The sequence below is a fragment of the Myotis myotis genome, unplaced genomic scaffold (assembly GCF_014108235.1).
Source record: "Myotis myotis isolate mMyoMyo1 unplaced genomic scaffold, mMyoMyo1.p scaffold_m19_p_28, whole genome shotgun sequence".
In the NCBI taxonomy this organism is placed as follows: domain Eukaryota; kingdom Metazoa; phylum Chordata; class Mammalia; order Chiroptera; family Vespertilionidae; genus Myotis; species Myotis myotis.
Window position 1 is genome coordinate 1,447,182 of NW_023416333.1, and position 23,603 is coordinate 1,470,784.

Sequence of the window (23,603 nt, forward strand, 5' to 3'; positions counted from 1 at the left end):
AAACACACACACACACACTAAAAACAAAGTCACCTTAGCCTTGAGCATTTTCTTCTGTTCTATGAGAGCAAGGGGAAAGCTGTAGCTTTCTGGGTCCTGGGTCTGCTCTACATTTGTGTTTATAAATCTGTCTTCCGTCAGTTGAGTCCCTGGAAATGCTGATACCCCTCCATGTAACCTTCTCCTGCTTCGCATGAATCAATTGCTTTTGGTGATGATGTAAGAAATGTCCAAACATGTGGAGAATTTTTCTAAGTAATTTGACCCTAGTCAGTAACATTTGCCAGGAAGGAAAATAACAACACATTGAGTACTACGCGGGAGAACAACAGTTTTGCACCTTTTTTATACATTAGACTCAAAGGAGAAGCCATAAGGGGGTTACATGAAATTCACTGGCGGTGAATTAGAGTGGGGGGACCGAGGAGGGAAATCCCTGAAATTAAATAACATAAAAAAATAGACAAAGAATTCTTTTAAAAATGTTTTCCAATAGTTAACACTTAATATTTGACACAACAACAATAATTTCGGACCTGAGTTCTTTTGTGTTTGGAGATTGTGCCCTTAGGAGTCTGTAAAAAGGGAAATTTCCTTGAATATCCAAAGGTATGTATGCTAGATGCAAAAAGACAATAGACATGCTCAATAAGCGCAAGATTGACCTTTGCAAAGAAACAAAACAAAAAAAAGGAGGCTATGCCCTAACCGGTTTGGCTCAGTGGATAGAGCAACGGCCTGCGGACTGAAGGGTCCCAGGTTCAATTCTAGTCAAGGGCATGTACCTTGGTTGTGGGCACATCCCCAGTAGGGGGTGTGCAGGAGGCAGCTGATCGATGTTTCTCTCTCATCGATGTTTCTAACTCTCTATTCCTCTCCCTTCCTCTCTGTAAAATATCAATAATTTTTTTTTTCTTTTTAAAAGGAGGCTAGGGTATAACTAGCCCTGTGACTTGCTTTTATTTAAAAAGTTTTAACTTGCCCTGACTGGTATGGCTCAGTGGATAGAGCGTCGGCCTGTGGACTGAAAGGTCCTGGGTTTGATTCCGGTCAAGGGCATGTACCTTGGTTGCGGGCACATCCCCAGTGGTGGGTGTGCAGGAGGCAGCCAATCGATGTTTCTCTCTCATCGATGTTTCTAGCTCTCTATTCTTCTCCCTTCCTTTCTGTAAAAGATCAATAAAATATATATATAAAAAAAAAAGTTCTAACTTTAAACCATCCTGGGTGGTTACTTTTGGCCTGAGTTTGTATGATTCACTATGTGATACCAGGCTACCTGAGCTTGCCATGTTTACTATGTACCATCTTTTTTGTCCATACTGTGGTGTTAAAACTTACGGGGTCAGGAGAAAAATCACAGAGTGGTGTATTTCCATTGGGGCCCATTGCTAACATCCTCCTGAACACAATGCCCCCAGTACTGCGGGTGCCCCTTTATTTGGTCTCCTAGAAGTATTCACTCTTCAGGTCAATAAAGCCATAGGTTCTAAAAGTGCTTGTACTCAAAAGGACTCTGTTCCAACCCAATGACCCAGGGTGTAGACACAGGAGGCTGGGAAGGACAGAGGTCCAGAACATGATCCGGGCTCCAGGGAAAGCATGGTGAGAGCCATTGTCTCATTCAGCCAGTACGGATATACAGGAGAGAATCACACGGCAGTGGGTCCTATGCATGAATAAGAGGTGAGCACCCGTCCAATGAAACCAAGATCATGTAGGACTCCAGCATCACTTCCGAATATTAGGTCACAAAATTCGTATCAAAGTGTATCCTCCCCTGAAGGGTGTCAAACTGAAGGGTCAGAAGCATGAAATTCACCCCAGTAAATAGAATGGCAGCATGACACCCAACATGTGGGCACAAGTGCAGAGACCCAGCCCTAAGTACCGAGGTCTCCTAAGGGTCATAGTCTGTGCTGCGATCAAAGGGGAGGCAGACAAACAGCAGCTCACTCTGAAAGGTTCCTCTGGAGAAACCACTGCAGCTGAGAAATGATGGCGTTCCCCTGAACATGGGGAGGCCAAGGGCAAGTGCTCTGAGGTGTAAAGGGAATGGGAGGAAACCTATTAACTGCAGCTATGGAAACAGGAGCTGCAGCTGTGCCACCCTGGTCGTCAGAATGTACCTGCTCCAGTGAGGGCTGCACATCTGAGGTACAGACTGTGTCTGACGCTGAGAAAATAATAGTTAAAATCCAGCTCCTTGAATCTGACACTTGTCTGTGGTGTAAACTTGGAGACCTTACTTCATTTTTCTGTCAATGAACTTTTTCAGCAATTTGATATGGGCCACACCACAATGAGATCTGAATGCCCACAGCACCTGCCTCAATGCAGCAGAGTCAGAGGCTTCTTATAGGTCCCATTTCTCACTTAAATGCACCCAAAGACAAAGGTGCTTGCGGGCATCGGGGGAGTGAGAAGTGCCTGCCTGGGAAGGTCTCTGTAGGGAGTGGCTGGAGTTGCTGGAGCCAAGGCAGGCTGCAGGCACTACTGCGTTACACAAGTGGACACCTTACCACTGGACCTTCTCCAATAGCTCTGGCATGGACATACCTCATACCTGTTTTTCACAGGAGGAAACTGACTTCGACCAGCAGAAGGGTTATTTCTTTTTTTAAAAAAAAAAAAATATATTCTATTGTTTTTTTTACAGTGAGGGAGAGGGATAGAGAGTTAGAAACATCAATGAGAAACATCGATCAGCTGCCTCCTGCACATCTCCCACTGGGGATATGTCCACAACTAAGGTACATGCCCTTGACCGGACTCGAACCCGGGACCTTTCAGTCCGCAGACCAATGCTCCATCCACTGAGCCAAACCAGTAAGGGCAGAAGGGGTTATTTCACTGTAAGTCCCAGTGATAACAGAGAATCTGAAATTCAAATGGAGGATGCCTGATCCAGGGCATAGGGAATCTGATCACTACCCATCTATTTCCCGCTGCCTTGTCTTTGGGACTCTAAAGCCTCCCTGCCCACCCAGATGCCCTCTGGCCTTTCTGAGAGAACAGTTCCAACCCAGGAACCCCCATGATAGGAGACAAGGAAAATGCAGAAGACGACACAGCAAGGGCTTAGTGCAGGGTCAGACGACTGGTGTTCTGAAAGCAATGGAGAATGTTTTAGTGCAGGTTAAAATTAAAAATGTTCATGGCACAGGGCATAGCATTTAAAAAGTAATGAATCACCCAGCTGGTATGGGTCAGTGCTTGAGCTTCCACCCGTGACAAAGGGTCCTTGGTTATATTCCCAGTCAGAGCACATGCCTGGATTGCAGGCTCCATCCCCAGTAGTGTGTGGAGGAAGCAGCGATCAATGATTACCTGTCATCATTGATGTTTCTTTTCTTTTTTAAGATAAGGGACTCAATTTTCTTTAATTTTTTATTGATTTCACAGAGGAAGGGAAAGGGACAGAAAGATAGAAACATCAATGATGAGAGAGAATCAGTGATAAGCTGCCTCCTGCAAGCCCCACCTGGGGATCTAGTAGGCCCACGCATTTGGCCCGAATGGCAATGGAACTGTGATCTCCTGTTTCATAACTCAACTGAGCCCCCTCGCCCGCCTATCATTGTTTCTCTCTCTCCATCGCACTTGGTCTACAATATCAATAAAACTATTTAAAAAATCAATTAAATATATATATTAATTTAGTAAAATAAATTAAAATATTTGAAAATACGTTATTAATGATTTCGGAGAGTAAGGGAGAGGTAGAGAGAGAGAGAGAAACATCAATGATGAGAGAGAATGATTGATTGGCTGCCTCCTGCAGTCCCCACACTGAAGATTGAGCCCGCAATCTGGGTACCTACCCTTGAATAGAAGCTCACCCTGGACTGAGGTAAACCAGCTAGGGCAATTAAAATATTTTTTTTTTAAATATATTTTATTGATTTTTTACAGAGAGGAAGCGAGAGAGATAGAGAGTTAGAAACATCGATGAGAGAGAAACATCGATCAGCTGCCTCCTGCACACCCCCCACTGGGGATGTGCCTGCAACCCAGGTACATGCCCTTGACCGGAATCGAACCCGGGACCTTTCAGTCCGCAGGCCGACGCTCTATCCACTGAGCCAAACCGGTTTCGGCTAAAATATTTTTTTTTAAGGAAAAAATATTAAAACATATCATTTCAATACAAAAAATGTTTATTTTTAAAATAAAAATGCACAAAATGAGTGAAATGCCAACATCCATCTTTGTTGTTCCACAATCCTATTGTTAAAGAAAATTGCCAAAACTCAGCACATTAGGCAGAATATATGATAAAGATGTTTTAACAAAGATACAGACTCAACAAACACACTTCTGAGAAAAGGCTGACCGTAAATTCCTAGAAAAAATACAATCAAATAGTGAAGGAGCACAACAAACGACTCCAAAAAATAGATTTTCCACTTTCACTACATTTAAAAGGTTTTTCTCCTGTATAAACTCTCTGATGATGATGGTCGGTCTTAGCGGTAAAGGATTTCCCACATTTGCTGCATTTAAAAGAAACTATACAGTTACAGACATGGTCAGTATTATGCCTATAAGGATGGTTTCAGTTTCATGCACCTGTCAAGATTTATGAAACACTGTACTTAACACATGTAATTTACTCATTACAGCTGTCAAAAAATGGTTCCAGATAAAAGAAATGTACGTTCACCTATTTTTGAAAAACAGCTTGGTCAATTATAAATTCAATCCCCATCCTTATGCCCTCTGGGCGAGAGTCTCATATCAATGACAGAGACTGTGACAAACAACGAAGAACTTTCACCCAAACCCACAAAAGCCACATCCCTGTACAAAAGACCACCTTTGTCTCCATCTTCGTTTTGCTGCCAGTGGCTCTGATGGGAACATCTGAGAAGCTACAGGAGCCACAAAACATCTTGATTATAATCAATGACAATGACTGCTCCACAGAACAGAAACATGCCTGGAGTCCCTCGGATCGGTGTACACACAGATCTTGTAGTCTTTTCCTCAAAATAATTCCTGTATACACAGTTAGATGAGGACCATTTCATCTAATAGGCTGCACTCTGGTCCAACAATGCCAGTGTTTTTAATCCACCTAGCAGAAGGGTTCAGGAATCTGGAGAAGAAGCTGTGTGTAAATTCTGAAAGATTCCAAGAGACAAAACATAATTTTGGAAGGCATTTGGGGGCCAGAGGAGCTTGGCTAAAGAAAACAAGTTCTCTCTTGTCTCAGGACCCTTGCTTTTTATTAACACAAACTGTCCTAAGGCAAAGTAAAGATATACATCAAAGGCCAGGGTTTCATATACAGAATCCATTGTCAGATTGGAGGAATTGCCCTCAACTGTTCAGGTGTTTGGCCAGTAGGAGGCAATAACATGTACACTGAAATGGCCTCAGCTGTCTGGCAGCAAGTAATCATTTTATGCATCCTTTTCAGGTTTGGGAAAATGCCTTCAGCTATTTCCAGATCAGCCTTGCTGACATGCTGGAATTGGCTTCCAACACAACAACAATTAGGTCAGTGTTTCTAGAGTGAAAGGATTTCCCATTACTGTTCTGGTCTTCAAATCAGTGACCATCAACCGTGAAATTGTAGGCATTAGGGGACATGGCCCTCTGAAAAACCTTGGCAAGAGATTCCCTTCACATGCATTGGCATCCCTTGCAAACAAGAAATAAAATTCATGCTCCCAGACATACTTGAGGTTGTCACAGCTACCCCATCTTTGGAGTGACTGCTATGTCTCCAAGCATCCAGACATCACATGAGGATTAGAGAGTCCAGAGTATTTCCTAGGAAAATATGGGCAGTAGTGTAAATTTGCCAAAAACTCCTGAGCTAATCCTGCACCATACTGTTCCCCCAAGGGCAAAAATGTTTGAGACCCCATAAAAGTTGTTCACCTCATCATGCTTGGAGTGCCCGACCTACTTAAAGCTAACCCACACATTAAATAGAACAGCTAAGATTAAAGAAGTCTTGGGAAAAAGCCTTCATTATCGTACAAACTAAAGAGACATGAGACTGGCAGTTCTTCCACTGATGACTCAGGCACTCAATAAATTCATCACTGGCATGCAGGGAAAGCATTCCCTCTGCAACATTATGTTTACTGGGGCCAACAGTAATGAGTCCTATGTGGCAACCCATGATCAGGAAACAAGAAAGAACTTTGGGCTCAGGTATTCCTCATTTTCTTCAACAAAAAAGACAACAGAGTTAGCTTCCCCGGGCATATGAGGATGGTGATTGATGCCATTTGTAGGGACCTTATAGGTGGTTGAGGTGAAATACCTTCTACAACAGAAATATGCAGTGACATAGATCTGGCAGGCTATCTCTGTATGTTAGAACGTGCAACATAATTACACAGTGTTCAACATACAAACACAACAAGAACACTTATGGGAACTTTACATAATGTAGGTGATTAAACGTATGAGATACAATTCAGAAAAGTGAGGATACACAAATTTTCTTGTACTAATGTTAAGTTCTAACTAAGAAACTACATTTCCTACACATCTAAGAAATTTCCCACATTTGGACTCATACGTGCAGAGCAAATTTAGAAATTTGGCTGAGAGACACCTCATATTAATTGCACTCATGTTTTTCCCCAGTGTACTCTCTGATGATATTGAAGACCACTGCTCCTTGTAAAAGATTTCCCACATTCACTGCATTTATAAGGCTTTTCTCCTGTATGAACTCTCTGATGATGATGAAGGACGGTCTTAGTGGTAAAAGATTTTTGACATTCACTGCATTGGTAAGGCTTTTCTCCAGTGTGAACTCTCTGATGATACTGAAGACCACTGCTCCTTGTAAAAGATTTCCCACATTCACTGCATTTATAAGGCTTTTCTCCTGTATGAAGTCTCTGATGATAATGAAGGGCACTGCTCTGGGTAAAAGATTTCCCACATTCACTGCATTTAAAAGGCTTTTCTCCAGTGTGGACACGCTGATGATATTGGAGAGCACTGCTACGTGGAAAAGATTTTCCACATTCACTGCATTTATGAGGCTTTTCTCCTGTATGAAGTCTATGATGATAGTAAAGAGCAGAGCTCTGGGGAAAAGATTTCCCACATTCAGTGCATTTATAAGGCTTTTCTCCAGTATGAACTCTCTGATGAAAACGAAGGTGAGTGCTCTGGGTAAAAGATTTCCCACATTCATTGCATTTATAAGGCTTTTCTCCAGTGTGAATTCTCTGATGACAATGAAGGGCAACGCTAGTGGTAAAAGATTTTCTACATTCACTGCATTGATAAGGCTTTTCTCCAGTGTGAACTCTCTGATGATAATGAAGGGCGTTGCTCAGTGCAAAAGATTTTCCACATTCACTGCATTTATAAGGCTTTTCTCCTGTATGAACTCTCTGATGATCACGAAGGGCATTGCTCCGTGCAAAAGATTTTCCACATTCACTGCATTTATAAGGCTTTTCTCCAGTGTGAACTCTCTGATGATATTGAAGACCACTGCTACTTTTAAAGGATTTTCCACATTCAATGCATTTATAAGGCTTTTCTCCTGTATGAACTGTCAGATGATAACGAAGGGTAGTGCTCTGGGTAAAAGATTTCCCACATTCACTGCATTTATAAGGCTTATCTCCTGTATGAAATCTCTGATGACGACGAAGTCCAGTGCTACTGGTGTAAGCTTTCCCACACTCACTGCATTCATAAGGTGTTTCTCTCATGTGACCTCTTTGTTGATCATGAAAGCTAGATAATTTGGTAAAATATTTTCCACATTCAGAGGACACAAAACACCCACTTCCAAGATGGACACCATTTTCCTGAATAAACGTGTGGGTGCAACTAATGTCTCTCTGACATTCTTTTCTACTGTAATAATTTTTTCTCATTGGAAATGTCACCCCACACGTGGAAATTACACTTGGACTGTTCCTGGCCTGAATAGCCTTTAGGTGGAAATGTCCTGACCCCCCATGGACACCCTGCCCAACCTCCTTGCAGGTGAAACGATTCTGGGACACATTGAAATTGCAACTGTTTGCAAGTGAGATCCTGTCCACACCTCTAGTGAAAGACTTCTCTCTCACATGCTGCTGGTGAAATTTTGCACGGAAATAAAATCGTTTTGCACATGCCCCACACCTCAACAGTATCTGTGGGTGTTGTGTTCCCTGCTGCTCCATCATGTGGAAAATGTTTCCCAAGACTAGCCCACAACTCTCACAGGGGTGGCTCTCCTGGGAAGACAAGGCTACCTTGGGATTCCTTGCCTGTGACACTCCTACAGAAACCTTCTGCTCAGTCGTTTCCTCCAAGTTCTCTGCTCCACAGCAGCAACCTGAAGAAAAGAAATGTAGATGAAGTGCATGTTGACCTAAAAATACAGAATATCTTCACCACAACTGTTTATGTCACAACTGGACATGATTTAATACAATGATTTTCAAGACAAGTCAGTGAGACTCTCAGGAAATGGCTGTTATATAGATAACATGGCCCAAAAGGTCACTGGATGAGGAAAATCTCACCAATGGAGGACAGAATCATTGGCTGGCAAGAAAAGGAGAGAGGCAGGGTTTGCTCGTTATTACTCCACAAATGGCTTCCTTTAGGACCTTTCATGCTGGCAATATGAGTCTGTGTAAAATAATTTCAATGTGCTCAAACCCATAAAATGTCAATCATAGTAAAGCACGGGATGTTCAGCATCAATATAATACGGGTGCGCTCTAAGGATCTGCAAGCATGCAACAACACTGGAGTGCAGTAAAGCCGATATGTGTGATAGAGGTAGAGGTGCAAAGTTGAAAGAGGTTAAGGATATCCATGGGCTGGGAATCCAAGTAGAATAATCACTATCAAAACTGAAAAGTGTCAACATTAAGCAAGAAGAGGTAGAACTGGGTGAGGAGTGGGCAATAGTAACAAAACATTGTTGATCAAAATGGCTTCCTAGTTATGAACGTAACAGAACCCAGGCATGAAAACTGCCCCCACAGCTCTTCACCAAGGCAGGACTGCCTCTGAGTCTACCCTAGCCGTGGGCAAACTACGGCCCGCGGGCCCGATCCGGTCCGTTTGAAATGAATAAAACTAAAAAAAAAAAAAAAGACCGTACCCTTTTATGTAACGATGTTTACTTTGAATTTATATTAGTTCACACAAACACTCCATCCATGCTTTTGTTCCGGCCCTCTGGTCCAGTTTAAGAACCCATTGTAGCCCTTGAGTCAAAAAGTTTGCCCACCCCTGGTCCACCCTGTCATTGATAAAGTCATGTTTCTCCTGTGATGCACAAAAGATTTTGCCTCTTAAACCCAAGTTGAACCATAGCATGAGATAAATGATGCAAATCTTAAAAGAAAAACTAAAACGAGGTATGGTCAGCACTGTCCTAGAATACAAACCACAAATGGGATCACAGGCAAAAGACCTACGTGAGTGACATCATCAAGATAGCAGAATCAGAGATAGAGAATCTTTCCCCAGAGTAAGTAGACAGCTATCCATGAAAAAAAACTACCACAGGCAATGGGAATAAGAGTACCATGAAGACAAACAGTAATACAGAATACCAAATAAGGACAACTGCATAGAAACGATGATAGGAAACTGGGTGAGCAAACACATTTGAAGATACCTAAGGTCAAAAATAAAGGTTAATAATAACTAAGTAACTAACTAACTAACTAAAAAAATAAATAAATAAATACAGCAAGGGTCAGCCCTAGCTGGTTTGCTCAGTGGATAGAGTGTCAGCCTGCGGACTGAAAGGTCCAGGGTTCCATTCCAGTCAAGGGCACATGCCCAGTTTTTTGTGGGTTCAGTCCCCAGTAGGGGGCATGCAGGAGGGAACTGATCAGTGACACTTTCTCATGATTGGTTCTCTCTCTCTCTCTCTCCCCCCACTTCCTCTCAGAAATTAATAAAAATATATTTTTTAAAAAAGGGGCCAGCCCTAGCTGGTTGGGCTCAGTGGATAGAGCATCCACTTGGGGACTAAAGGGTCCCAGGTGCATTCAGGTCAAGGACTCATGACTGGGTTGCGGGCTCGGTCCCAGCTCGGGGGCATGTAGGAGGCAGCCAATTAATGATTCTCTCTCATCACTGATGTTTCTATCTCTCTCTCCCTCTTCCTTGCTGTCTGTAATCAATAAAAATATATTGTAAAGAAAAATAAAAATAAAGGGTCAGCGATACCACTATCAGCCACTGTGCTTCTGTTCTCATTGATCCTAGTGACCTGTTCTCCAAAAACCTGGAAATTTATTTTTTAAAGTTTTTTTTTTTTAATATATTTTTTTATTGATTTTTTACAGAGAGGAAGGGAGAGGCATAGAGAGTTAGAAACATCGATGAGAGAGAAACATCGATCAGCTGCCTCCTGCACATCTCCTACTGGGGGATGTGCCCGCAACCAAGGTACATGCCCTTGACCGGAATCGAACCTGGGACCTTTCAGTCCGCAGGTCGACGCTCTATCCACTGAGCCAAACCGGTTTCGGCCAAAAACCTGGAAATTTTTGTTTCGAAAAACCACACAATGCCCTGGCCAGTGTGACTCAGTTGGTTGGAGCAGCGTCCTGTGTACTGAAGGGTCGAGGGTTCAATTCCCAGTTGGGGCACATATCAGAATGTGTGTTCCATACCCGGTTTTCACATGTGCACATGGCAGCCGATTGATGTTTCTCCCTCATCACTCTCCCCCCATTTCCCTTCCTCTCTATGTAAAAGGAATAATAAATAAAAACATAAGATTTTCAGGGTAACAAAAAAAAAAAAAATCTCAAAAAAGGCTAGAGGCAAGACAATCTACCAAAGCTTATGTATAACATTCAGAAAATGTAGCCCTAACTGGTTTGGTTCAGTGGATAGAGCACTGGCTTGAGGACTCAAGGGTCCCAGGTTCAATTTCGGTCAAGGGCATGTACTGTGGTTGCGCGCACATCTCCAGTAGCGAGTGCGCAGGAGGCAGCTGAATCGATGTTTCTCTATCATTGATGTTTCTCTCTATCCCTCTCTCTCCCTTCCTCTGTGTAAAAAATCGGTAAATATATTTAAAAAAAAGAAAAGAAAATATAATTCTAAGGAGAAATGTTACAGAGATAAATGACTACATTGTCACAAAAAAATCTCAAAGAACCTAACCTGGCACCTCAGGAAACTAGAAACACAACAGGAAAGTAAACCAAAGGTTTCAAAGGAAAGAAACCATAAATATTAAAACAAACATAAATAAAAGAGAGACAAGACAAAAGAAAGGAATACCTAAAAGGTATATTTCAAAAAAAAGATATAAAAATGTGCAAGCTGTTAGCTACACTAAAGCAAAAACACACAAACAAAACCCAAGCTTCAAATAAGTAAAAAAAGAAATTAAAGATAAGACATTACACCTGTCACTATGAACCACAAAGAATCATGAGAGATGTTGATGTTAAGAGACGACATGACCCTCCATAGAGAAATCTGTAAAGATCCCACTATGCAAAGTGCTGTTCGTGCAGGTAGAAAAAAAAAAAAAAAAAAAAAAAAGATCCCACTATGAGCTCCCGAAATTAATGAACAAGTTCAGAATCCTGTCCAGGTGGCTCAGTCATTGAGAGTGTGGCCCTCATGCCCCAAGGTTGTGGGTTCGATCACCCATCAGGGCACATGTAGGGGACAACCAATGAATGCATAGATGGGTAGAACAGCACATCAATGCCTCACTCTCTTTGTTTCTCTCTCTCCCTTTCTGTCTCTAAAATCAATAAATAAATGCTTCCCGGTATGTCTCACTGATTGAGCATTGACTCATAAACTAGGACAGTGATGGCAAACCTATGACACGCGTGTCGGAGTTGACACGTGAACTCAATTTTTTGGTTGATTTTTGTTAAATGGCATTTAAATATATTAAATAAATATCAAAAATATAAGTCTTTGTTTTACTATGGTTGCAAATATCAAAAAACTTCTATATGTGACGCGGCACCAGAGGTAAGTTAGGGTTTTTCAAAATGCTGACACACCAAGCTCAAAAGGTTCGCCATCTCTGAACTAGGAGGTCACAATTCAATTCTTTGTTAGGACAGCTGCACTGGTTGTGAGCTCAATCACCAGTGGGGGGTCATGCAGGAGCCAGCGGATCAATAACTCTCTCTCCTCTTCCTCTAGGAAATAAAAAATACATATATTTAAACAAATAAATAAATAATTTAAAGAATAAATAAATGTCCCTAGCCACGGTGCTTCACTGATGACAGTGCTGCCTTGTGCACTGGAGGGCTAGGGTCTGATTCCCAGTCAAAGGTACATACCTGGGTTGCAGGTCCGTTCGAATCACAGTAGAGGCAACATGTGGGAGGCAGCCAATCGATGTTTCTCTTTCTCTCTGTCTCCTACTCTCTCTCTTAAAAAACAATCAGTGGAAAGAATATCCTCACTATTCGGGTGAAGATAAAAGAAGAATGAAGAATTAAAATCAGAAAAGTTACAGGATTCAAAATAAACATACAACCATTAGTTCAATTTCTACAACCTAATAGTAAATTCTTTGATGGAAAAATGAAGAATGTAATCAAATTTATCAAGGAATAAAAAACAATAAAACCCAAAGGAATAAATTCAACCAAAATGTGAAACATCTGTACAGTGAGTCCTATAAGACAGTGAAGAAAGGAATGGAAGAAAACATAAATAAGCTGAAAGACAACCTGTGTTCACGGATCTGAAAATGAAATATGCTGGAGACAGCTATAGTACACAAGGAAAACTACAGATTAAATGCAATTCCAATAACTCCAGTGGTATTGACAAAGAAATGAATAGAAAATCTGGAAATGGAATCAAAAGACTTCCATCAACAAAAGCAATCTTTTTTAAAAAAGGTATTTTATTGATTTTTTACAGATAGGAAGGGAAAGGGATAGAGAGTTAGAAACATCGATGGGAGAGAAACATCAATCAGCTGCCACCTGCACACTACATATTGGATATGTGCCCGCAACAAACCTACATGCCCTTGACCAGAATCGAACCTGAACCCCTTGAGTCCGCCGGCCGAGGCTCTATCCACTGAGCCAAATGGGCTAGGGCCGTGGTCAGCAAACTGCGGCTCGAGAGCCACACGCGGCTCTTTGGGCCCTTGAGTGTGTCTCTTCCACAAACTACCACGTGCCGGCGCACACATACAGTGCGATTGAAACTTCATTGCCATGTTCTGAAGTCGGTATTCTGTGGAAGAGCCACACTCAAGGGGTCAAACAGTCGCATGTGGCTTGCGAGCCACAGTTTGCCGACCACTGGAGGGCAACAAAAGCAATCTTTTTTTTTTTTTTTTTTAATATATTTTATTGATTTTATACAGAGAGGAAGGGAGAGAGATAGAGAGTTAGAAACATCGATGGGAGAGAAACATCGATCAGCTGCCTCCTGCACATCTCCTACCGGGGATGTGCCCGCAACCCAGGTACATGCCCTTGACCGGAATCGAACCTGGGACCTTTCAGTCCGCAGGCCGACGCTCTATCCACTGAGCCAAACCAGTTTCGGCAACAAAAGCAATCTTGAGCAAGAAGAAAGCTGGTGGTATCACACTTCCTGACTTCAATTTATTACAAAGAGAAAGCAAGCAAACAGTGTGTTGCTGGAGAAACACAGACACATATACCAACAGACCAGAACGGAAAACAGAAAAAAAACTGAGGCACATACTTTTAAGTAATCTTTGACAAAGCTGCAAGCCACAGAAGAAGGGAAAGATAGTTTCTTCAATGAATGGTGCTGGTATAAACGGACATTCCCATGTATAACAACAAAAATGGACAGCACTGATAAAACGTAACTCAACATGCAGGACAGAATTAAATGTGAGCGCTAAAACTTAAAACTCCTCAGGACAACCTAGAAAAAAAGTTTTAGAGGTTTGTTTTAGACAGAATTTTCTGAATGTGACACCAACCAACACACAAAATAGAAAACATAAACAGTCCAGATGGCAACAAATAAAGAAAAAAAGCTTCTTCACTGCATAATAGCAATAAACAAAATGAAATGAAAGGCAATCTAGAGAACAGAAGAAAATACTTGCAAACCATATGAAGGAATCGCTTGGAGATATTGTGGATTCCGCTCTGATCAGCACAATAAAGCGAATATTCTGACATAGACCAAAACTCACACAATTAGTTGGAGTGCCCCAGGAATAATGAAGGTATGTTAACACAATACTGCAGGCTAGTAACACTGCAGTGACTCTGTCACAAAAGCAAAATCTATACAGCCGAAACCAGTTTGGCTCAGTGGATAGAGCAGGGGTGGGCAAACTTTTTGACTCGAGGGCCACAATCGGTTCTTAAACTGGACCAGAGGGCCGGAACAAAAGCATGGATGGAGTGTTTGTGTGAACTAATATAAATTCAAAGTAAACATCGTTACATAAAAGGGTACGGTCTTTTTTTTTTTTTTTACTTTTATTCATTTCAAACGGGCCGGATCCGGCCCACCGGCCGTAGTTTGCCCACAGCTGGGATAGAGCATCGGCCTGAAGACTGAAAGGTCCCAGGTACGATTCTGGTCAAGGGCATGTACCTGGGTTGAGGGCACATCCCCAGTAGGAGATGTGCAGAAGGCAGCTGATCAACGTTTCTCTCTCATCAATGTTTCTAACTCTCTATCTCTCTCCCTTCCTCTCTGTAAAAAAATCAATAAAATATATATTTTTTAAAAAGTCTATACAACTTCACTAACAATATTTAATTGCTAAACACTAGTAACAAGCACCTGAGCTTGCTAGAAACATGGTGGCACTAGACCTGCCTGAATGCAGGGTTGCCAACAACATGGACTTTGTAGAAAAGCTGATGTGGGGGAGTAATATATGCAAAGCACAATTAAGCACATGCAAAAATATGTGTTCCTGTATGTCATAAGCAATTAATATATAAAATATACAAGGTATTCAAAAGACCCTAATAAAAAATACAGTTAATAAACAGGATAAGGTTGTGAAGCCAGTTTTTCAAAAATATATACATAGGACCAATAGAAATATAGAAAATGCTTTCCTCACTAATCAAGAGGGAATCCTTTAAGGTTCCTGCAACACTACCAACCACAAGTCCTTCCCTGTGAATGTAGTGCAGCGGGGAGTATTGGGACTTCAGGAATAGAAGGGAGCAGCGGAACCAGACCAACCCTCCCCAAGACAGCAACTACCCAGAAAACTGGAAAATCAATCAGTACCACAGTCTACATGGGAGGACAGAGCACACCCTGGTAGATGGGCCCTGGGAATTCGCAAAGCCAAGTCCAGCTCAATGGTGAGAGTGAGGGTCTTACCCAGGGAGGATAGAAGTTCAAAGTTCTCCAGCATCACATTCAGGTACAGCTGTCTCTGACCCTCATCAAGGAGGCTCCATTCCTCCCTGGAGAAGTACAGGGCAATGTCCTCAAAGGTCACGCCAACCTGTCAGAATGGAGACAATTCTAACCAGACCTGGCTTTCTGAGAACCTGTAATCCTACTCCTTACACACCTTTCACGTCCTCAACCTCCTCCAGGGCACCCGGTTAGTGTGGACGCCAGGCCCTAATACCAGTGCAGGCTGCTCTCTCATCACAGTCCCATTACTCACTGTGATGGCCCTCAGCAGAGCAGCTGGGTGGGTGGGAAGGTTTGGGGGAAGGTAGGGTAGAGGGCAATGCCATTTAAGGTCTGGGCCCCAGGCTTTCTACCAGGCAACACCACTGCAGGCTCCTAGATCCTGCCTCCAAGACTAAGCCAAGCGTGGGTTTATGCTTCCCTTTAAGTCCCCACACCAGGTCCGGACCATCAGCTCACACTTCCTCCAGATGTGCTCACCACTGGGTAATGTTTATCCCCTTCCCATGTTCATACACCAGGTTCACTCCCTCAGCTCTGCCCCCTTCCCGCTCCAATGCCACAGGATCTCGCTGGACTCACCCATGAACTTGGCATATGGCGTGTAGAGAGCTTGTAGTCCAGCCGGATCCAGGCCCACCCCTGTCCCCTGATGGACCCACAGCCGGGAAAGCCCCGAATGAGGCTGTGCCGTCCTCCCTGCAACCTCTGCTCTTTCCGTCAATACTCACAGCCACATCCTCAGGCACCTTCAGATGCAAGTCACCCCCGTCCTCTCTGCCCTGCACTTGCTGTGTCCTCAGAAGCCACAACACTCCTCTCTCCCCTCCACCTTCCTCACGGTCCCCCACGCGGGACTGAGCTGCAGGACGTAACAATCGCCCACACCCGGGCTTGTCCACTTCAGCGTAAGGAGGCGGTGGGGGCCCCGGGAGACAAGAACTCACCTCAGCGAATCTCCTCAGCGGGGGCGCCGCCATTGCCCTCTGTGGGCTGAGCGGGGCGGGAGTAGAAGCCGCTGCAGGAATGGCGGTCCCTGTCCCGGCCCAGACGTGGGTTCGGGTGGCGACTCCGAGCTTCAATCCCAAGTGTGAGCTGTGAGCACCACTGGAGGCTCCGACCATGGGCTGTGAGACGGGGGGCACCGCTCTCCAGCCTTCTCCCCGGGACTGCGCGACAGGAAAATACTGAGCGACTGAGACAAAAACTTAACACAAAACCAGCAAAGAGGACTACTAGTCCCGCCCTACGGAAGCGGCCAAAGGGAAATACCTTATCTGAGTTCCCATTGGCTCAGACTGGTGGCATTCCATGCGTGGCCTTGTGGGTAATGTAGTTTCTACGCTCCAAAGCCAGGATCCTGTATTTCTGAGTTGACTAAAGGACTGGATTCAGGGGCAAATAGCCCAAAATACACCAAGTATACTAGGGGTCCTCTCGCGCCTTCAGTGGAGGTGACCCCGGGGGCAAGTTTCTTTCTAATGCACCTGTGGCTGGTTTTGAATATTTTTCTTACAAGACCTGCTCTTTCTTTCTTTCTTTCTTTCTTTCTTTTTTTAAATATATTTTATTGATTTTTTTACAGAGAGGAAGGGAGAGGGATAGAGAGGTAGAAACATCGATGAGAGAGAAACATTGATCAGATGCCTCTTGCACACCCCCCACTAGGGATGTGCCCGCAACCAAGGTACATGACCTTGGCCAGAATCAAACCTGGGACCCTTCAGTCCTCAGACCAACGCTCTATCCACTGAGCCAAATGGGTCAGGGCAGGACCTGCTCTTTCTGAATGGCATTCATTGTTCATTCATGACTTTTGGCATGTGTCTCCCTCAGGCCATATGTAGCTGGAGGAGGTTGTTCAAGTCTGTAACTGCCTCAACCTGCCTCCATTGAATCCATTATACAAAGTTTATGTCACAAAACAGACACTCATACTTAAGAGCATCTGCTTCTGATGCCACCGGAAGTGTCAGCTCTGCCTGGGCTGCAGTATGGATAAGATGTCCAAGAGACATGTGAAAAAATGCTCAAAGTGACTGATCATTAGAGAGATGCAAATTAAAGCAACAATTAGGTATCACCTCACCACTGCTAGAATGGCTGTCATCAGCAAATAAACAAAGGATGCCCTGACCAGTTTGGCTCAGTGGCTAGAGCAGGGGTGGGCAAACTTTTTGACTCGAGGGCCACAATGGGTTCTTAAACTGGACCGGAGGGCCGGAACAAAAGCATGGATGGAGTGTTTGTGTGAACTAATATAAATTCAAAGTAAAAATCATTATGTAAAAGGGTACGGTCTTTTTTTTTTTAAGTTTTATTCATTTCAAACGGGCCGGATCCTGCCCACGGGCGTAGTTAGCCCACAGCTGGGATAGAGCATCGGCCTGTGGAGTGAAGAGTCCTAGGTTCGATTCCGGTCAAGGGCATGTACCTTGATTGCGAGCACATCCCAAGTAGGGGGTGTGCAGGAGGCAGCTGATCGATGTTCCTCTCTCATGGATGTTTCTAACTCTATATCGCTCTCCCTTCCTCTCTGTAAAAAATCAATAAAAATATATATTTTTAAAAAATAAGGCACAAGTGCTGGGGAGGATGTGGAAAAAAGGGAACCCATTTCACTGCTGGAATGCAAACTTCTACAGCCATTATGGAAATCAGATTGGAGTTTTTGCAAAAAATTTAGTATGGAACTGGCATTTGAAACGGTGATTCTACCTCTAGGAATATATCCTAAGAAACCTGAAACAATCAGATAGAAAGTATGCACCCCTCTGTTCATAGCAATTTACAATAGGAAAGGTCTGGAAACTGCCTAGGTACCCATCAGTAGAGGAGTGGATAAAAAACTGTGGTATATTTACACCATGGAATACTATGCAGCATTAAAAAAGAAGCACCTCATACCCTTTCACACAGTATGGAGGGACCTGGAGAGCATGAAGCTAAGTGAAATATGTCAGTCAGAGAAAGACAGTATCACTTGATCGCACTCACATTTGGAATCTAATGAACAAAAAACTGATGGAGTGGATTCAGGGACATGGAAGCATGGAAATTACTGCAGAATCTCAGAAGAAAAGTGGGGCTAGGGTAAAAAGAAACATCCTCAGGTAAGGATTAAAAACATGCACACACACAGGAAAACAAATTCACCTGGGCCTTGAGCAATTTCTTCTGTTCTCTGAAAGCAAGGGGAAACCTCTTGCTTGCTGGGTTCTGGGTCTGCTCTACATTTGTGTTTATAAATCTGTCTTCCGTCAGTTGAGTCCCTGGAAATGCTGACACCCCTCCATGTAACCTTGTCTTGCTTCACATGAGTCAATTGCTTTTGGTGTAGTTGTAAGAAATGTCCAAACCTGTTGAGAATTTTTCTTAGTTTATTTGACTCAAGTCAGTGACATTTTCCAGGAAGGAAAATAACAACAGGTTGAGTAATGTTCAGGAGAATGGCAGTTTCGCACCTTTTTATACATTAGAATCAAAGGAGAACACATAAGGGGATTACATGACATTAACTGGTGATAAATTAGAGGGGAGAGCTAAGGAGAGAAATCCCTGGTATTGGGTAAACAATAAAAAATAGACACACACTTATTTTTACATGTTTATCGATTAGTTAACAGTTAATATTTAACCCGAGAGAGCAATAATAATTGGGGCTCTGTGATCTTCTGTGCTGGGAGATTGTGCTCGTAGGAGTCTGTGAAACAGAAATGTCCGTAAAAATCCAAAGGTATGTTATCTCAGATGCAAAAAGACGACAGGTTCAGTAAGGTAAAATTTGTCCTTTCCAAAAACAAACAAAAAAGAGGCTAGTACATACATACCCAGGTGACTAGCTTTTACTTGGAAAGTTTTAACTTCAAAGCATCCTATATGGATTACTTTTAGCCTCTGAGTTTGCAAGATTGACCGTGCCATGCCAGGCTCCCTGAGCTTGCTAGGTTTACTGTGTGCCATCATTTTTGTCCATACTGGGGAGTTAGAAACTGTGGGTTGAGGAGGAAATTCAATGAGTGGTTTATTAACTCTGGGACCCATTGCTGTGTCCTCCTGAACAAATGCCCCAAGTATTGCTGGTGTCCCTTTATTTGGTCTCCTAGAAGAATTCACTCTTCAGGTCAATAAAGCCTTAGGTTCTAAATGTAGTGGAGGTATTTGTAAGGACAAGAAAAAGGTCTGTTTCTTCGCTGTGGCCTTCCACAATTTAGCAGAAGCAGCTGCTAATTAAACCCCAAGTTTGTTGGCTCCTCTAATTGAAACAGCTCCTCTGGTCAAACTGCTGAACAAGATAAGCTACTCTCAATGCTTCAGTCTTACATGCCCCTCCTTCCTGCTGCTGTCACACCTCTGGGATATTTTGGACCAAGGGGTCTCTAGTTAGTAGAAAGTTTCCTTCTCTCTGTCCTCTGCCCCTTCAAACAAGCCTCTTTTGACCTCTTCGTAGCTGTTGCTCTCGTCATATTTTATAGGCTTGGGGAAAATACTGATAAGACACTTACATAGCGCATCTGGAATACTGTCTCCTGGAAAGTAAACAAACTGTAACTTTTAAAGACAGCCCCTCATAGCTACTCAACTTCAGCTCAGCCCAAGGCCCTCCATTCTTTGTCCCTTAGCAACAGCCACTGCTGAGCTCTAACTGGTTTCACTCAGTGGATAGAGCATCAGCCTGTGGACTCAAGGATCCCAGGTTCAATTCCGGTCAAGGGCATGTACCTTGGTTGCCAGTACATCCCCAGTAGGGAGTGTGCAGGAGGAGGCAGATTGATGTTTCTCTCTGATCGATGTTTCTTTTTTTTTTTTTTTTTTTAAATATATTTTATTGATTTTTCACAGAGAGGAAGGGAGAGAGATAGAAAGTTAGAAACATCGATGAGAGAGAAACATCGATCAGCTGCCTCCTGCACATCTCCCACTGGGGATGTGCCCGCAACCCAGGTACATGCCCCTGACCGGAATCGAACCTGGGACCCCTCAGTCCGCAGGCCGACGCTCTATCCACTGAGCCAAACCGGTTTCGGCGATGATCGATGTTTCTAACTCTCTATCCCTTTCCCTTCCTCTCTGTAAAAAATCAATAAAATATATTTTAAAAAAAAAACCAAAAAAACCCAGCCACTGCTGAAGAGCAGAAGCCACACTTCCTTCCTTGCCCTGTAGTGACTAGCAATACTTGGCCCGTCCCTTGGAAAGTAAAATTAACTTTCCCTCTGCATGACTTCTTGTAGGTGTGAAATCTTTCGCAGCCAGCATCACAGCCCAAACCCTAAGGGTATTCCTTTCTTCTAAATAGTTAAGAGGAGTGACTATGAAAGATGAGGGCAATGAGAGTGTCAAGGCAAAATGATATTTCCTTCTTCTTTTCTAGGATCTTTAGTTGGCCTGAAAATTAAACTGATAAAATACAGGTTGAAAAACCATAAAAAATTTACTAACATGTATACCTGCTGTATATATGGAAATGACTCAGAAAAACAGTAACTGGCCAAAATGGCAAACACCATCATCTGAAAAGCCACCTTCACTTATAGTCAGAAAATGTTGTGTGTGGAGAGTCAGTTAGGGTGGATTGTCAGGAAAAGCACATTAAAGACCTCAGTTGTGGCCCAGTGTGCTGTGCACTGCGGTGAGGGCTTGTACTCAAAAGGACTCTGTTCCAAACCAAAGACCCAGGGTGCAGACACAGGAGACTGGAAAGAAGGACATGAGACCAGAACATGATCCGGGCTGCAGGGAAAACATGGTGAGAGCCATTGTCTCATTCAGCCAGTAGGGATATACAGGAGAGTATCACCTGGCAAGGGGTCCTATCATGAATAGGACGTGAGCACCCGTCCAATGAGCCCAGGATCATGTAGGACTCCAGCATCACTTCCAACATTAGGTCCCCAAATTCCTGTCCAATTGTATCCACTCCTGCAGGGTGAATGTCACTGCCACATAGGAACATCATTTGAAGGGTCAAACTGAGGCAAGAAATTCATCACAGTGGATGGGATCACAGCATGACACCCAACACCCAACACCTGGGAAAGGTGAAGAGACAAAGCACTAATTACCGAGGTCTCCTGAGGGTCAAACCAAGTGCTGGAATGAAAGGGAAGGTAGACAAATAGCAGCTCACTCTGAAAGAAGGTTCCCCTGGAGAAACCACTGCACTGAGAAATGATGGCGTTCCCCTGAACACGGGGAGGCCAAGGGGAAGTGCTCTGAGATGTACAGGGGATGGGAGGAAACGCATAACTGCAACCATGGAAACAGGAGCTGCAGGTGATCCACCCTGGTCCTCATACTGTACCTGCTCCAGTGAGAGCTGCACATCAGTGGTAGAGACAGCGTCTGACACTGGAGAAAATAATGGTTAAAATCCAGCCCCTTGATGCCCTGACCAGTTTGGCTCAGTGGCTAGAGCAGGGGTGGGCAAACTTTTTGACTCGAGGGCCACAATGGGTTCTTAAACTGAATCGGAGGGCCGGAACAAAAGCATGGACCGAGTGTTTGTGTGAACTAATATAAATTCAAAGTAAACATCATTACATAAAACGGTACGTTCTTTTTTTTTTTTTTTAGTTTTATTCATTTTAAATAGGCCAAATCTGGCCTGCGGGCCGTAGTTTGCCCACGGCTGGGCTAGAGCATCGGCCTGTGGACTAAAGAGTCCCAGGTTTGATTCGGTCAAGGGCATGTACCTTGGTTGCGGGCATATCCCCAGTGGGGGGTGTGCAGGGGGTGGCTGATGGATGTGTTTCTCTCATGGATGTTTCTAACTCTTTATCCCTCTCCCTTCCTCTGTGTAAAAAATCAATATATTTTATTATTTTTTATTTTTTCTTAATTTTTATTTTTCTTTTAATATATTTTAAAGAAAATCCAGCCCCTTGAATCTCACACTTGTCTGGGGTGTAAACTTGGGGAGCTTACTTCATTTCTCAGATACTGAATGTTTTCAGCAATTTGATAGGAGTTTCCACTTGTCCAGGTTGTTGTGAGAATTAAGAGAAAATGCTCAAATATCTATCCATGGAATCCTGGCAACAAGTACTCAGCTTGTTACCTTTATTGATCTGGGAAGGCCAGAGTAAGCGCCATCAATCATCTGCATGTCACATTCAGCCACTGAGATTCAGGGAGTTGTAGTGAGTCTGCTGGAGATGCCCAGGTGGGGCGCACCACAATGAGACCTGAGTGCCCACAGCACCCGCCTCCCTGCAGCAGAGTCAGCGGCTACTTATAGGTCCCATTTCTCACTAAAATGCACCCAAAGACAAAGGTGCTTGTTGGTTTCAGGGCATGAGAAGTGCCTGTCCTGGGACTGTCTCTGCAGGAAGAGGCAGGAGTTCAAAGGAAATGGGGAGAGAGAGAGAGAAAAAAATCAATGCTGAGAGAGAATCACTGATCAACTGCCTCCTGCATGCCCCACACTGCGGATCTAGCTGAGGCACAGGCATCCTCCCTGACTGTGAATGGAACCGACTTGACCTCCTGGTTCCTAGGTCCACGTGGAACCACTGAGCCATGCCAGCTGTGCTCTCAGAGTTGATGTTCCTAACTCTTGTTCCCTCTCCCTTGCTCTATGAAATCAATGAAAATGTTTTTAAAAATCAATTAAAATATTTATTATAAAGGAAAAAATATTAACACATATTATTCTAATACAAAAAAAGCATTTAAGGTGTGACGCCGTAGACCAGGCAGCTTCACGGCGTTAGGAGGCGTCCATTGCCATGACGGCCCAGGGCAGCCTCGTGGCTAACCGAGGCCGGCGCTTCAAGTGGGCCATTGAGCTGAGCGGGCCTGGAGGAGGCAGAGGGGCGAAGTGACCGGGGCGGTGGCCAGGGCGACTCGCTGTACCCCGTTGGTTACTTGGACAAGCAAGTGCCGGATACCAGCGTGCAAGAGACGGGCCAGATCCTGGTGGAGAAGGTACAGAGGCAATACTATCTCCATCTTTCCTACTATGATGGTGTGTATGATGGCTTGGCGACCCATTCAGGCACTTATGGCCATTTCAGCCACTTTCAAGATGCTAGAAAGTTCAATATATATATATATTTTATTAATTTTTCACAGAGAGGAAGGGAGAGAGATAGAGAGTTAGAAACATCGATGAGAGAGAAACATCGATCAGCCGCCTCCTGCACACTCCCCGCTGGGGATGTGCCCGCAACCCAGGTACATGCCCTTGACCGGAATCGAACCTGGGACCTTTCAGTCCGCAGGCCGACGCTCCATCCACTGAGCCAAACCGG

At 43.7% G+C, this 23,603-nt stretch overlaps 2 protein-coding genes and 1 pseudogene across 13 annotated transcripts in view; 1 reads left to right on the plus strand and 2 right to left on the minus strand.

The window, feature by feature from the left end:
* LOC118649184 (zinc finger protein 615-like) overlaps positions 1 to 23,603 on the minus strand; it is a 1,009,024-nt gene that overhangs the window by 156,957 nt on the left and 828,464 nt on the right. The window lies entirely within an intron of this gene.
* LOC118649192 (zinc finger protein 501-like) overlaps positions 4,143 to 23,603 on the minus strand; it is a 329,437-nt gene continuing 309,976 nt past the window's right edge. For 2 of the 12 annotated variants that reach the window (XM_036296041.1, XM_036296040.1), the window contains exons 3-4: positions 15,307 to 15,433; positions 4,143 to 8,320 (exon numbers count right to left, since the gene is read on the minus strand). In XM_036296041.1, coding sequence (XP_036151934.1) covers positions 6,597 to 8,320; positions 15,307 to 15,340 — 1,758 coding nt within the window. In that variant the 5' untranslated portion in view covers positions 15,341 to 15,433 and the 3' untranslated portion in view covers positions 4,143 to 6,596. The other 10 variants (XR_004965574.1, XR_004965573.1, XM_036296044.1 and 7 more) reach the window with 10 other exon arrangements.
* LOC118649143 overlaps positions 23,052 to 23,603 on the plus strand; it is a 1,992-nt pseudogene continuing 1,440 nt past the window's right edge.